The 15,754-nt window shown below is 44.4% G+C and overlaps 1 protein-coding gene across 1 annotated transcript in view; it reads left to right on the top strand.

Moving 5' to 3' along the window:
• The window catches only part of zmym2 (zinc finger, MYM-type 2), a gene marked incomplete at both ends in the record, with an annotated part of 51,705 nt that overhangs the window by 13,253 nt on the left and 22,698 nt on the right, over positions 1-15,754 (top strand). Inside the window, 8 exons of the mRNA XM_083776835.1 lie at positions 3,948-4,160; positions 6,663-6,837; positions 8,681-8,796; positions 9,581-9,715; positions 10,328-10,478; positions 11,268-11,440; positions 14,622-14,787; positions 15,594-15,622. Of these exons, the coding sequence (XP_083632961.1) occupies positions 3,948-4,160; positions 6,663-6,837; positions 8,681-8,796; positions 9,581-9,715; positions 10,328-10,478; positions 11,268-11,440; positions 14,622-14,787; positions 15,594-15,622 (1,158 nt within the window). The remainder of the gene's footprint in view (positions 1-3,947; positions 4,161-6,662; positions 6,838-8,680; positions 8,797-9,580; positions 9,716-10,327; positions 10,479-11,267; positions 11,441-14,621; positions 14,788-15,593; positions 15,623-15,754) is intronic.

The following is a 15,754-nucleotide window of genomic DNA, read 5'->3' as shown; positions in this document are numbered from 1 at the left end:
GTTCAGTGTTCACAGGTCTAAATGGGTTAAAGTGGTTAAAAATGTGAAGTCATTTTGCTGGGGACCCCTCTGGGCACATTCGTGCTTCATAGGTGCCCTCCGGTGACAGAAACACCAGAGTTGGGAGGGAGAGAGAGAACCTGTCGTACAATGAGTAGTATCCCGAGAAGATTAATTTTTATTTAGCAGATGAGTTCACTACTGTGTGTGTATTTATAGTCCTCCACATCTGAATGAGTGACACAACTAAAGAGATAGACACGACTGACTGACTGGCTGGCTGGCTTTTCATGACTCACATCCAGACAGCCCAATTAGACACAGCTGAGTCACAATCTGTACATGTAAGCCTTTTTTTCGCACACATCTGCCTCCCCATGGCGTACCTACCACAGCAACCATACCCTATACTACCACAGCCCGGTTCTCTCCGTAAGAAAGGACCTCCTACTCGCCATGTTGGCGCATTTGAATTCAGTATATTCCGGTATCTGGTGAACGTGAATGTCTTACGGCAACGTAATCAGACATAATGCACGTTAAAAGGATCCCTGGCAAATAAGCTAAAATGATCAATATTTAATGTCCACCTATGCTTTCTATGGCATAGGGCAGCTCCCGGGCAGGATCCACCGGGAGAATCTAGACACAGCTGTGCGACATGAGACTAATTAATTAGAGTGACAGAGAGAGAGAGAGAGGAGTGTGTACGTCAATTTAACAAAGATGGAGACGATCAGAAATCAGCAGAGAGTGATCGACGTTTGCGCTACGTTTTTCTCCCTGGAAATAAAAACGTCTGGGTTTCCGAGGCTACAAGTTGACACATTGCGACAGGTGTTGCCCCCCTTAAGAAAAAGACTAATCAAATATTTAAGGTGTTTTACCATTTTTATGTTTGTTATAGAAGACAATTATATGGTATTAAGGCTTATTAGCCAGCGATGCTTTTAAGTATGAAGGAAATTAGACAAAGCTGTAATTAATTATGTCCAAATAAGTCAGAAGATTGGGCAAAAAAAAGAAACGTTTGAAAAGGGTTTTGTTTACCCTGACTAATACTGTACATTGTTCCTGATATTGGAAATGGCATAACAGTGTTTACAGGACTTTCATTACCCAGCATATTATTACCGGGTTAAGATGGGTGTGTTGTAGTTTGAATTTAACCCATTCTGGACGGGAACCCCTTTTGGTGTTTTAACTAGGGCCGGGACTAATTGCGATTAATTTAGATTAATTAACTACAGAAAAATTAATCGCGATTAACTACAGATAAATTAATCGCACCTTTTTTCTTCACCGCGGAACGTTTCTCACTGGGCGCTTTTCTATAGTACTGAAAACTGGAAATAATAAAAAGTCACCCCATTTTGTGTTGCCTAGAACTGGAGGTCTTAAAATGCGATTAATCTAGATTAATTAACTACAAAGCCTCTGATTAATTAGATTAATTTTTTTAATCGAGTCCCAGCTCTAATAATAATATTGGTTCCAGCTGTTTACAATTCCACAACATGCAAACATGACCCGCTTTAATTACTTCAGTCTAAATTAGTAGCTCCAATGCTCAACACACGTATAATTAAAGGCATTTGAAATGACATAAAAAAGTAAATTTTCAGAATTCCAATTCGAATATAGCATAAATAGCCGATCTACAAGCTCAAAACGCGTCGCTCTACGACAGTAATATATGGCCCTAGGGAGTGAGTGTGGAAATATAGTGGCCCTCCCCTCTCCATCGTCAAAGTTGCCCACACCTGCTTTATGCCCATATATGTATTTGTTAGCGCCTGATGCCCTGACGACATGTTGAGGTTAGACGACGCACGCACTCCATATTATTTTCGCATAGCTCGCCCACCAGCCCTCTCTCTCTCACGCCAATTTTGATATAGGATATGTCTCTTTTCTCTCCCTATTCTTCTCTGGCAATTTAAGGCATTTAGCAGGTCCTCTCATACAGGGCGGCCTTGCTAAGTGCAAGGTCTGAGTAAGTGGCGTGAACACTATAGTCAACAAATGACAGGGTAAGTGGTCAAGCACAATTGAGAGACCCAACAATTCCCCCCCAGCCATGAATGAGCAAGCCATTTGTGAGTGACCGCGTCAAGGGAAAAACTACCCTCTCGACACCTCGACAGGGGCGACCATCTGCCTTGAACGGTCGGGTTGAGAGTAAGAGAGAGAGAGAGAGAGAGAGAGAGAGAGAGACCGGTGTACAGTACAGGGGGGCAGTCAGACAGATATTTCGTGAAGCCACTAAGGAAATCAGGACTTCCTGAAAGTTCATATAATGGCCTGTTGTGGCGCTGTCATTGGGCCCAAAAAAACATGGTCATGAATACTTTCTGCTTCCAGTCACTAGTTTAAAGTCTCATTTCTCATGTCATAATATTCTTTTTGGAAAATTATGGTCCCATTTATTAAAAACATGACCATAAAGTCGCGTATGTTCTGAGGGGCGTGGCTACCGTTACGGTCTATGAACGGGAGCCACCCCCCGTTCGAGTCAAAATAAAAACCAACGAAGAGTAACTTACAGTGCAAGGAATTACAGGCTTCATTTCACGTCCATGTTAGACCCGGGGAACGCTTTGTCCATATCTTTTACAGTCTATGGTACTGTACAGCAAACAATACATGGGTCTACTAGTCAGGATTCATAGATACCTTGTGGAATGAGAAAACGCAAAATCCCCAGGAAGAAGTCAACTTAATGACATGCAAACGGTTATATCTCTAAATGGCATGCATGGCACGAACAACATCTGCATATTATGTAACTATCATTATCAATAATTGCCAATGGCGACAAGTAGTGGAATGAAAAGTCCTAGGCTGTAGACATTTTTAAAGCTCAGCTCAAGACCCACCTCTACAACATAGCTTTTAAGTGATTTTTTATTTTTATTATTTTTATTACTATTTTTAAATGTCGTTGCCTTATTTTATCTGTTCTTATCTTTGTACCACTGCCTTCTCCGGATTTGACACTGCGTTATTGTCCTGTTGTTTTAAACTGCTTGCCTGTTTTAATACTGTTTTATTTTGCTTTTGTTTTTATTATCTTCTCTGCTCTGTAAAGCACTTTGAGCTACATTTATGTATGAAAGGTGCTATATAAATAAAGTTTATTATTATTATTATTAGGCCCTATAGCAGCAAGCGGGTGGAGTAGAGTCCGATGTGGAAAATGGGAGTTGGTCTGAACCTTGAATATATATTCTTTCAGGGCGAACATTTTTAAACTCAAATCGTTGCTTCTGGGAGGGGGGTCCCTGGATGATGGGGGGTCGACTCGGCAGCCAATTATATATATTTTTGGGCGTCCTTCACATGAAAATGTTTTGAGAATGACTGACATAGAAACATGGGGTTTTCCAGAAAACTGTCAGGATTTAGAAGGCATTTATTTAGTAGAATCGTCCTTGGGTCTAAATGGGTTAAACCATTCTGGGCGGGAACCCCTGTTGGTGTTTCAAGCGTTATGTTATGCTTCATCTATCGAAAAATAGCAGATCTACAAGCTCATAGCGCGCCACCGAGTGGCGCGCTACGAGCTTGTAGGTCTGCTATATTTCTTTAATCGTAAAAATGTGCCTCAAATCATTGAATATATATTCTTTCAGAGAGTTTCAGTTTTTAACTCAAATCTTTGCTTCTGGGGGGGGGGGGGGGGTGTCCCTGGAACAACATATTTTACGATAGGGGTGGCATATTACATATCATTTTTGGGGGACCTTGACATGAAATATTGAGCACCACTGATACAGACTTTTTTCAGAAAACTGTCAGGATTTTGAAGAATTTCGATATCTGGTCTAAATGGGTTAATAAATACACGTCTCTCTCTCTCTCTTCTCCTCTCTTTTCTTTCTTCCCTCTCGATGGATGGATGGATGGATGGATGGATGGCACCGACCCGACCCGGCCCGGCACAGATCCGCCACGAGGTGAGCTTCAAGACGGTGACCCACAAGATCTGCAGCGACCTCTGCTTCAACCGCTACCGCATGGCCAACGGGCTGATCATGAACTGCTGCGAGCAGTGCGGAGACTACCTGCCCAGCCGCGCCACGGCCAACCACTTTGTGCTGGTGGACGGGCAGCAGAAACGCTTCTGCTGCCAGAACTGCATCAGGGACTTCAAACAGGTACAGCGTTCTTCTGACCTGAGATCAGATTCATACGAGGTTTCCAACTGGACACGCACTGGTCTCTGATGAACCCATTCTGACCTGAGATCAGATTCTAAAAATGTCAGTCGATTTTTCAATAGCTAAAGCATAACACAATGCTAACACCAAAAAGGGGTTCCCGCCCAGAATGGGTTTAATCAATGATCTGTTATTATCAGATCTGTTATTATCAGAACTGCATCAGGGACTTCAAACAGGTACAGCGTGGCCGTGGGATTGCTCATTGATTGATTGAATTTGATTGAAATATTTATTAACAGTTTGCAGAATCACTACATTTCAAGCACAGACTCAATACAAAGACTGTTAACTGTGAGTGGACGACCCAATTAAGCATTACACTTGTTTGCAACAGGGTCCACCATGTTCAATTCATCATAACATTTAGAGACGTACAAATAGACACTTTTATATAGTCAAAGAACAGAACAGGATTTCATCATAAAGGAGGTAAAAAGGGAAAAGAAACTTATACAGTGAGGGGGGGAAAAGGGGGGGGGGGGATTCAGATTTTCCGGGGGCCAGTTTCGAATTGCAGCCGTCCGTAGGTGCCCTTTTGAGAGCGGTTTTGAAGGAGTCAAGGGATTTTGGTGGCATAGGAGTGAAAATAATTTAGTCCCCTGTTTGTGCCGAATCTGGGTTGTACATGGTTTGTTGCACTCCCTCTGGTGTTGTGGGTGTGGACTTCGTTAACACTAAGGAAGTATTTAGACAGGTACATGGGTATCTTGGTGGTGTAGTGAATCTTGTGGACCAGACCCATTGCTAGATGCTGTACTCTGTCGTCGACCCTAAGCCATGAAATCAGTCGTGGCGACTGATTTCAGTCATTTGGATTCTATAGAAGTCAGCACGTCTTATATGGAACCACGTCATGCACAGAAAATAGGCTATTTTCGGTTATTAGTTCTAATGAGATTATTTGAAGTGGCAAACTAGCAATATAATAATTATGTTCAATCTTGCAGAAACACTAATCATGGATATTTAATGAAAGCTAAAGGGCAAAGCCTCAACTGGCTGACTTCATGGCTATCAACATATTATCATAATTGTACATATTGCTTGTCTATGAAACACAGCACTAGTGTGAGAGGTGGGGGTCCTTTTCACAAAGTTTCACAAATTGCAGATTAGGACATGATGGGCTGACAAAACTATTCCCTTTTGAGATTATATTTTTATATGCTTTAATGAGTTTAATCCATGCTTGCTGCCTCTAGCAGTGTTGTTTTCGTCAACTAAAACTAAAAGACGAAAAAGGTTCGTCGACTACCTTTTTTCACAGAGGGAAACTAAATTAAAACTAAGCTATGATGACTGAATTTTTTTGTCTAGTAAAAACTAGACTTAAAATGTTAGGAAGTGACTAGTGGACAAGAGATCCAGTATAAGTCATTTTACACTTGGTTGCATGCTGAAAATAGCAGATCTGCAAGCTCACAACTGCGACGCGTTGTGAGCTTGTCGATCGGCTATTTTCAAGTGTAAAATCAGCCATTACGACGGCATCATGGCCCGCTAAAATACATGACATGAATACATACAAATACAAAAATACATACATGACATGACATAAAATCTTATGACATTTAGTCGACTAAAACTAGACTAAAACTAAAACATTCCAGGTTGACCTAAAACTAAATGAAAACTATTCAAAAACAACACTGGCCTCTAAGAGCCTGTCGCCTTGTTGCCGCAACTGCGGGCGACTGTGTCTCAGGAGGTAGAGCAGGTCGTCCAATGATCCGTGGGTCGGCGGTTCGAATCCCAGCTCCTCCTCCTGTCTACATGTCAAAGTGTCCTTGGGCAAGACACTGAACCCCAAATTGCTCCTGATGTGCTGGTTGGTATACCTTGCATGGCTTCCGCCGCAATCGGTGTATGAATGGGTGAATGTAATGCACCATCTATGTAAAGTGCCTTGGATAAAGGCGCTATATATAAATGCACCATTTAACTGTGCAGCATCACAGGGTGAATAAAACACCCCGGTGCTTGCCCGTTTTTCCTCCCAGAAAATTTCCCCAGTGAGGGGGATAACTTTGTAATATGCTATTGGCTGTTTGTATTCTTTTTGGAAAAATATAAAAAGATACTCCTGTGGAAAGACTATATTATTTTACTTATATTGACCCTATAAACAATTTAGTATTATTTAGTATATGTAAGGTTTTGCCCAATCAAATGGTACCTCGTCAGATAATCCCCACATAGCCTACAACAACTTCTGTGTGAACAGACTTCACTGTAGTAGCTTTTCATAAATTATATTTGTACTTAGGCTGTCTGCTGTCATGAAAGTTTAATTCAAAGTCCAGCCGTCTGCTGTCCAGCCTCTCCCACCCCTCACTGGGGAAGATTCTGGGAGGAAAACAGAAACGGGGTGAGTAGTCTTGTTACCAATAAAACCTTCTTCTCTTTTCTTTCTCTCTGCTCTCTGTACCTCTGCAGGCTCACAGTAAGCTGGCGAGCTGTGTGACCTGCAAGACGCTGATAAAGACGGGCGACGTGCTCCACAGCCTGGGGGCGGGCGGAGCCATGGCGTCCTACTGCTCCGTGGGCTGCATGAACAAGGCCAAGACGCCGGCCGCCATCACCCCCCCGGGCCCCGCCGCCGCCACGCAAAGTCAGTACCTCAACTTAACCCCTTTTGGTGTTAGCATCATGCTATGCTTTAGCTATTGAAAAATAGCAGATCTACAAGCTCATAGCTCATTTCCCCCGACAGGATGGTTCTGTGTACAGTACAGTACGGCAGTCGTTCCCAAAGCTTTTCATGTCAGGGACCCCCAAATTGACACTCATTAGCCTGTGGACCCCCATTTGAAAATATACGCCAAGGACCCCCATAAGAGAAGACTTGTACGGATCTAGCAGAGATTCTCAACCTGTTTAATTTCAAAGACCCCCAGTTTGACATGCATTAGTCTATACGGACCCCCATTTAATGGCATTTCTATCTCTGGGACCCCCAATTTATATTGTAAAATCAATGCTAATTTAACTGTACGTTACGGTGACTATAACTATAATCTACCTGATCTTGAGGCCTACAAAATCGAGAAAAAAATAAATGCAAAATAAATATATATATTGTTTTCTTATCAACTAGTCAACTAGTACCAACAAGGTCGACTAGTGGTTTTACTAGTCGACTAGTTGCTTAATTGCCTAGTTTGAGGGTAGCATCATGGTCGTGACGTCATGGTCATCTCTGTGTTTGGTTAGGATCATCAGAGACCATGTCTGAGGGCAGCATCATGGTCATGACGTCATGGTCATCTCTGTGTTTGGTTAGGATCATCAGAGACCTTGTCTGAGGGCAGCATCATGGTCATGACGTCATGGTCATCTCTGTGTTTGGTTAGGATCATCAGAGACCTTGTCTGAGGGCAGCATCATGGTCATGACGTCATGGTCATCTCTGTGTTTGGTTAGGATCATCAGAGACCATGTCTGAGGGCAGCATCATGGTCATGACGTCATGTGCATCTCTGTGTTTGGTTAGGATCAGAGACCTTGTCTGAGGGTAGCATCATGGTCATGACGTCATGTGCATCTCTGTGTTTGGTTAGGATCATCAGAGACCTTGTCTGAGGGCAGCATCATGGTCATGACGTCATGTGCATCTCTGTGTTTGGTTAGGATCATCAGAGACCTTGTCTGAGGGTAGCATCATGGTCATGACGTCATGGTCATCTCTGTGTTTGGTTAGGATCAGAGACCTTGTCTGAGGGTAGCATCATGGTCATGACGTCATGGTCATCTCTGTGTTTGGTTAGGATCATCAGAGACCTTGTCTGAGGGTAGCATCATGGTCATGACGTCATGGTCATCTCTGTGTTTGGTTAGGATCATCAGAGACCTTGTCTGAGGGTAGCATCATGGTCATGACGTCATGGTCATCTCTGTGTTTGGTTAGGATCATCAGAGACCATGTCTGAGGGCAGCATCATGGTCATGACGTCATGTGCATCTCTGTGTTTGGTTAGGATCATCAGAGACCTTGTCTGAGGGCAGCATCATGGTCATGACGTCATGGTCATCTCTGTGTTTGGTTAGGATCATCAGAGACCTTGTCTGAGGGCAGCATCATGGTCATGATGTGCATCTCTGTGTTTGGTTAGGATCATCAGAGACCTTGTCTGAGGGTAGCATCATGGTCATGATGTGCATCTCTGTGTTTGGTTAGGATCATCAGAGACCTTGTCTGAGGGCAGCATCATGGTCATGACGTCATGGTCATCTCTGTGTTTGGTTATGATCATCAGAGACCTTGTCTGAGGGTAGCATCATGGTCATGACGTCATGGTCATCTCTGTGTTTGGTTATGATCATCAGAGACCTTGTCTGAGGGTAGCATCATGGTCATGACGTCATGGTCATCTCTGTGTTTGGTTATGATCATCAGAGACCTTGTCTGAGGGTAGCATCATGGTCATGTTGTGCATCTCTGTGTTTGTGTGCAGACGCAGAGCCAACGTGTCATTACTGTAAGACCAAGTCCCTGCCTCAGTACCAGGCCACGCTGCCCGAGGGGAACGTCCTCAACTTCTGCAGCTCCACGTGTGTCGCCAAGTTCCAGGTCTGTCCTCCTCGCCGTCATCGACACCCCATGTCGTCTTATTGGTGTCTACAGCGTCGCAGTCCCGCCCCCCCCCTCGAGAGACCCGGAAAATAAATCCCCGTTCATTTTCCTCATAGACTTTTCAGAAAGTATTTATTTAAAGACGTTTATACGCCGCGGACAAAGCCAACTCTTGTCGTGACAAACACAATGTTTTGGGCCAAACAAAGAATTAGAAAGTAGAAAAGAACCGGCAGGTTACAACACTCTTTTTGTTGTTTTTCTTCTTTGTAATTATTTGTTTGGTCCAAAATATCGTGTGTGTTGTCGTGATTTGTCAATTGTCACGACTCGAGTTGGCTTCGTACGACGCTTAAAAGGTCTTTAAATAAATAAATGCTTTTTGAAATGTCTATGAGGGAAAATGCATTGGGATTCATTTCCTGGGCCTGGCGTCGTCATGAAAGGGGGCGGGACTGTGACGCTCTATAGAGCGTCACAGTCCCTCCCCCTTTCAGAACAACGAGTCAAAGTGGGTTAATTGGTGTATGATTGAAATGGCAAGATGCTATTGGTCCTTTGAAAACCAAAGCCTGAATGCTTAGCTAGCTACGGCCATAAACAGTAATTATGAGGATGTTGATGTTGTCCACGTCTCTGTCTTGACGTATCTTTCTAAGGGAGCACTTATTTACTTATTTCATAATAAGTGTATTATTATTATTATTTCCCGGTCATGGTGGGATATATTATCAAGTTACAACAGTGCTTATAAGACTTCCATTTGATGGATTATTTTCAGAATGCTCCGACGCTCCAGACGACCACCACCAACGGCCAGACGCCCCTCCTCCCCACCACAAACAGCAGCGTCACGCTCAAATGTAATTACTGCAAGGGAGCCTTCAGTCTGAAGCCTGAGACCTTGGACTGGGAGGTGAGACCCATTGATTGATTGATTGATTGATGGCATACTTTATTAGTCAGAAATGTAAGCAGCACGGAGGTACAGTAAAATACTGAGGACCTTTGGCCCTTTATTGCTAAACCTTTTTGCCTTTTTTTGTACTATTTTGAAAAGGATTAAAAAAAAATCAAATTGCCGATCTACAAGCTCACAACAAGTTTATTTATCAAGAGCAACCTGAAGTATCCAATTTTAGTGTCCAATTGTGTGTGTGTGTGTGTGTGTGTGTGTGACACGTGTGTGTAGGATAAGCTGTCTGTCTGTCTTTAGAATAAGGTGTACCAGTTCTGTAGTAAGACATGCTGTGTGTGTGTGTGTGTGTGTGTGTGTGTGTGTGTCTTTAGGACAAGGTGTACCAGTTCTGTAGTAAGACATGCTGTGTGTGTGTGTGTGTGTGTCTTTAGGACAAGGTGTACCAGTTCTGTAGTAAGACATGCTGTGTGTGTGTGTGTGTGTGTCTTTAGGACAAGGTGTACCAGTTCTGTAGTAAGACATGCTGTGTGTGTGTCTTTAGGACAAGGTGTACCAGTTCTGTAGTAAGACATGCTGTGTGTGTGTGTGTGTGTGTGTGTGTGTCTTTAGGACAAGGTGTACCAGTTCTGCAGTAAGACATGCTGTGAGGACTACAAGAAGCTCCACTGCATCGTGACGTTCTGCGAGTACTGCCAGGAGGAGAAGACGCTCCATGAGACGGTCCAAATCTCCGGTGTCAAGAGACCCTTCTGTAGCGAAGGTACTGTTACTGTACTCTACTGTTAATGTACTGATACTGTAGTCTACTGTACTCTACTGCATTGATTCTCAACCTTTGTAACACTTCTACTGCGTATCCTGCGTTCCCCGCTATTCAATCCATGTGTCGGTGCTGCGTAATCCCCCAAAACCACTATTTGTTTAATTCACAGTTTTCTTTTATAATTAAAAAGTAAGAGCGGATTTGTCGCGGACCCATGGTGACGAGGCCGTCGCGTTATGATGATGAAACCTGGAAATCAAAGCCATGCTCTCTGGGCTGCTAGGGCTTCTGGGAAAATTGAGTTCAATGCCAAGTGAACGGTGAGTTTTGTTTGGACTACAACATGCTGTGGAGGCTGTGTTCGTCTCGCATCGTAATGGCGGCATGTTTTTCTCTTCAACAACAAAACACCGGATTTTCCAGATTAATCTAAGGCCCCCGAAAGTGTTAAATTTCAATGATTTGATGCCATTATTTCTCTCAGTTTCTCTCTGGAACTCCCTCAAGTACCCCTGGGGGTCCCCGGACCCCACTTTGGGCAACTGGACAACTGGACACTGGACAACTGCACCTTGGAAACATATTGGGAGGCCATATTGTTCTTCATCCATTCTCATTGCTCCTCTCCTCTCCTCTCCTCTCCTCTCCTCTCCTCTCCTCTCCTCTCCTCTCCTCTCCTCTCCTCTCCTCTCCTCTCCTCTCCTCTCCTCTCCTCTCCTCTCCTCTCCTCTCCTCTCCTCTCCTCTCCTCTCCTCTCCTCTCCTCTCCTCTCCTCTCCTCTCCCAGGCTGCAAGCTGCTGTTCAAGCAGGACTTTGTGAGGCGTCTGGGCCTGAAGTGTGTGAGCTGTAATCACTGCAACCAGCTGTGCAAGAGAGGGGTGACCAGGCAACTGGGGGGGATGACCAGGGACTTCTGCAGCGAAGCCTGCGCCAAGAAGTTCAACGACTGGTACTATAAGGTCAGTCCCATGCGGTGGTGGTTCTTTTATTTATTTATTTTTAAATAATTCTTATCCCACAATTTTGAAACCCATTGTTTTCACCCAGTGTCAATTACAGTATCTAATGTAATCCTGGGCGCTACACCTCCTCTGCCAACCTGGGGGGGCGGGGTCCATGAGGAGTCCAAGCCGCTTCTTTTCACCTGACAGGCCAGGGGGAGTTTCCCCGGCCGGACGTAGCGCGTGGAAGGAACACATTATTCGGACCCTCCATCAGGCGCCCCTGCTGTCCAGGGGGAGATAGTTTAGAGACCAGGCTTACTGCATGTTTTTTGTGAGGGTACCTACCCTAGGGGACACGGGGAGAACATGTGAGGGTACCTACCCTAGGGGACACGGGGAGAACATGTGAGGGTACCTACCCTAGGGGACATGGGGAGAACATGTGAGGGTACCTACCCTAGGGGACACGGGGAGAACATGTGAGGGTACCGACCCTAGGGGACACGGGGAGAACATGTGAGGGTACCTACCCTTGGGGACACCTGGAGAACATGTGAGGGTACCTACCCTAGGGGACACGGGGAGAACATGTGAGGGTACCTACCCTAGGGGACACGGGGAGAACATGTGAGGGTACCTACCCTAGGGGACACGGGGAGAACATGTGAGGGTACCTACCCTAGGGGACACGGGGAGAACATGTGAGGGTACCTACCCTAGGGGACACGGGGAGAACATGTGAGGGTACCTACCCTAGGGGACACGGGGAGAACATGTGAGGGTACCTACCCTAGGGGACACGGGGAGAACATGTGAGGGTACCTACCCTATAGGGGCCACGGGGAGAACATGTGAGGGTACCTACCCTATAGGGGCCACGGGGAGAACATGTGAGGGTACCGACCCTAGGGGACACGGGGAGAACATGTGAGGGTACCTACCCTATAGGGGCCACGGGGAGAACATGTGAGGGTACCTACCCTATAGGGGCCACGGGGAGAACATGTGAGGGTACCTACCCTATAGGGGCCACGGGGAGAACATGTGAGGGTACCTACCCTCGACGGTGCCACCATGCCCCCTGGTGGTGGTTCTTAAGCCCCATTTATTACTTATACTTTACATACAGGCAGAAAATAGCCAATCTGGCCTGGGCCGTGGCTCAGCGGTCCAGGCACCGTGGCTGGTAATCCAGTCTGGCAGTGTGCCGCGGGTTCGACTCCTGATCACGACGGCCTTTACTGCATGTCTTCCCCCCCCATCTCTCTCCCCCATTTCCTGTCAGCCTACTGTCTGTCCCTCTATAAAATAAAGGCAAAAGCCACAATAAAACATTAAAAAAAGAAGAAAATAGGCAATCTACACGTTGCATTCATTGAGAGTTTAGAGATCCGCTCATTTTGGCGCACGACACCTTCATACTGGGTTACATAATTAAGCATTATGTGTTAATTTGTATGCTGTGATGTCAAATGAAAACTAATAATGAAGATGGTAGTTTATGTTTAAGTGTGATGGAGGCATGAACAGGGACTCTGTCATACAGGCAGCCTGATGGTTCATTATGATGATAATTGTGATTAAAAGTGAACGTTTACAAGCTACTGTGAATGAAGCTCCCTTATGGCTCAACACTGTAATGCATCGACCACATTACCACATACTCTCATGGTGATGTCCCCTCACAACTGTCCTATCTAAATACATTTGGTTAGTATTATCGAGCTTCCCCCTTCATCCAGAGATGGCGTTCACGCTCCTTTCTGTGGAACACGGTCGGATAGACAGACAGACAGACAGACAGACAGACAGACAGACAGACAGACAGACAGACAGACAGACAGACAGACAGACAGACAGACAGAAGTGGGCTCGTGTGGAACGATGCAAACAGCTGGTTGAATCATTATCCCCACCCACCACAGCTGTGTGTATAGAGAGTATGTACATTAGGGGTGTAAAAAAAAATCGATTCGAATTAGAATCGCGATTCCCGTTATGAACGATTCAAAATCGATTCATAATTTCCAAAAATCGTTTTTTTTATTATTATTTATTACATTTTTTAGATTTTATTTCTGGTTAGTTACAGGAGTTTTCACTACATGGTGTTTATAATATGAAATGTAAGCTCACCCTAACCCTCACCCTTACAGTAAACATCATGTCTTCAGTCATTTTCAAGTTAATCACTTCAGTTGGCTGGAGTAGATTGCGATGAAATCCTATGTATTGAATCAAGAATCATTTTGAATAGAGAATAGTTTTGAATCTGGATTTTTTTTTTTTTTTTAATAAATAAATAAATCGTTTTTGGAGAATCGAGAATCGTAGAATCGGAATCGAATCGAATCGTGGGACACCCAAAGATTCACAGCCCTAATGTACATGCATGATTTTCCCATCAGGACACGCCCCCCTCATCTAGACATTGAGCAGCATGGAGTGTTGGAGTTTGGGAGCGCTTGTCACATAATGCAGGAGGCAGCAAAATGTTGTGTTATTGAAAACAAGCACTTCCAAACTCTGACACTTAGACGAATAATCAAATGCAGGGCATTTCTTGACAGAAAGTAGCTCATAACGTTTCTATGGTGGATTTTTATGAAACAAAAACTTTGCAGATAGAAAGAGGATAATTCAAGCTTTTCGTATACAGCTGCAATGTTGGTGAGTTTAACGTTGTTTAATGCAATCAGACAGGGCTTTTCTGTGTGGATGTATGGGGCTGTCGAGGCCAGAAAGTAGTTTTTTTGCCACTCAGTGGGCGTTCCCGCATAACTTCCAGGTACGATGATGTCACGCGCATACCCTCTATTCTACCACAGGTCGTTTCGAGGAAGCAATCTGATTGGTTGAAACAGCCTTCTAGCCGTGGGTTAAACCAGCACCGTTCAACACCTAATCAAAACAAAGAATTCAGCCGCTCTGTTCTCCCAGAGCGCTAGCAAACTCGGTGGCTAGGCTAGCTAGTTTCTTGGGACATTTGTGGTCGTACTTCAGTGATGCTTGCGGAACTCGACTCCGTCTCGTCCCTGACCGCATCCCTGTCGTGGCAACAATCACGTTAACCCACACCCTCTCGTGTGATATTGCTTAATTCATGCCTGTGTTGTTTCCTCCCCCTGTGTGTGTGTGTGTGTGTGTGTGTGTGTGTGTGTGTGTGTGCGTGTGTGTGTGTGCGTGTGTCCACCAGGCTGCGCGGTGTGACTGCTGCAAGGTGCAGGGCAGCCTGACGGAGTCGGTCCAGTGGAGGACGGAGATGAAGCACTTCTGTGACCAGACGTGTCTGCTCCGGTTCTACTGCCAGCAGAACCAGCCCATCATGGTCACGCAGAAAGGCCCCGAGAACACCAGCCTGGGTACAGTAGCTGCTCTCTCTGTGTGTGTGTGTGTGTGTGTGTGTGTGTGTGTGTGTGTGTGTGTGTGTGTGTGTGTGTGTGTGTGTGTGTGTGTGTGTGTGTGTGTGTGTGTGTGTGTGTGTGTGTGTGTGTGTGTGCGTCCTATACATTTCGACCATATTTTCTAAATCCATTAAAAAAATTATTACTACTACTGACTACTTTTCCTTTTGGTACTTTAAAAGTACATTTTGATGCCAATACTTTTGTACTTTTACTTCTGGACTTGTAACAGAGTGCAGTGTTACAGTGTTGAATGATACATTTACTTAAGTAAAAAAAAAAAACTGTTAACTGCAGTTAATCCTGTGGGTGTGTCTGGTTGTTAAAAGGAACCATACAACCAGTGGTTGGAACATTTAATATGACAAATATGTCTTAAAACATTATACTTGCCCTCTATAACTAAAATTTAAAACACTTTAAATATTTTATTTCTTTCATAAATGGAGAATGCTTCACTCAATAGGAACTGCTCCTGTCGCAAGTTGATGATGTCATATGTCTGTGTGGTCCTGCCCTGTGGAATTATGGAATGCACGTGCTAATAAAGTATTTAAGATATTGCTTTGATGCTCATATTAACCTCAGGAAGCATAAAGTTGGTTTTCTATTAGCATATGCACTCCATACATTCCATAGGGCTAGACCACATGGACATATAATGTCGTATAATGTTTTAAGGCATATTTGTCTCATTAGCCAGGGATCCTTTTAATGTTATTTGTATTCTTTACATTGTATTGATGTATTCCTTCTATCACCAGGTTTTGACATGCCATCAGCCAAGCTAGGGGTGAGTAATACATGGACTGGATTTATTTACACAATTAAACAAATTAAACGTGACTCTGGCTACTCTGGGTTCAGCAGGCAAAGACTAAATCAAGAAAAACTGCCTAGATCAAACTAGGAAGTTTAGGCGCAG

This window comes from Protomyctophum parallelum (genome assembly GCF_964188405.1).
Source record: "Protomyctophum parallelum genome assembly, chromosome: 11".
Lineage (NCBI taxonomy): Eukaryota > Metazoa > Chordata > Actinopteri > Myctophiformes > Myctophidae > Protomyctophum > Protomyctophum parallelum.
Note: the sequence above shows the minus strand (reverse complement) of the source record. Positions and strands in the feature narration are given on the sequence as shown.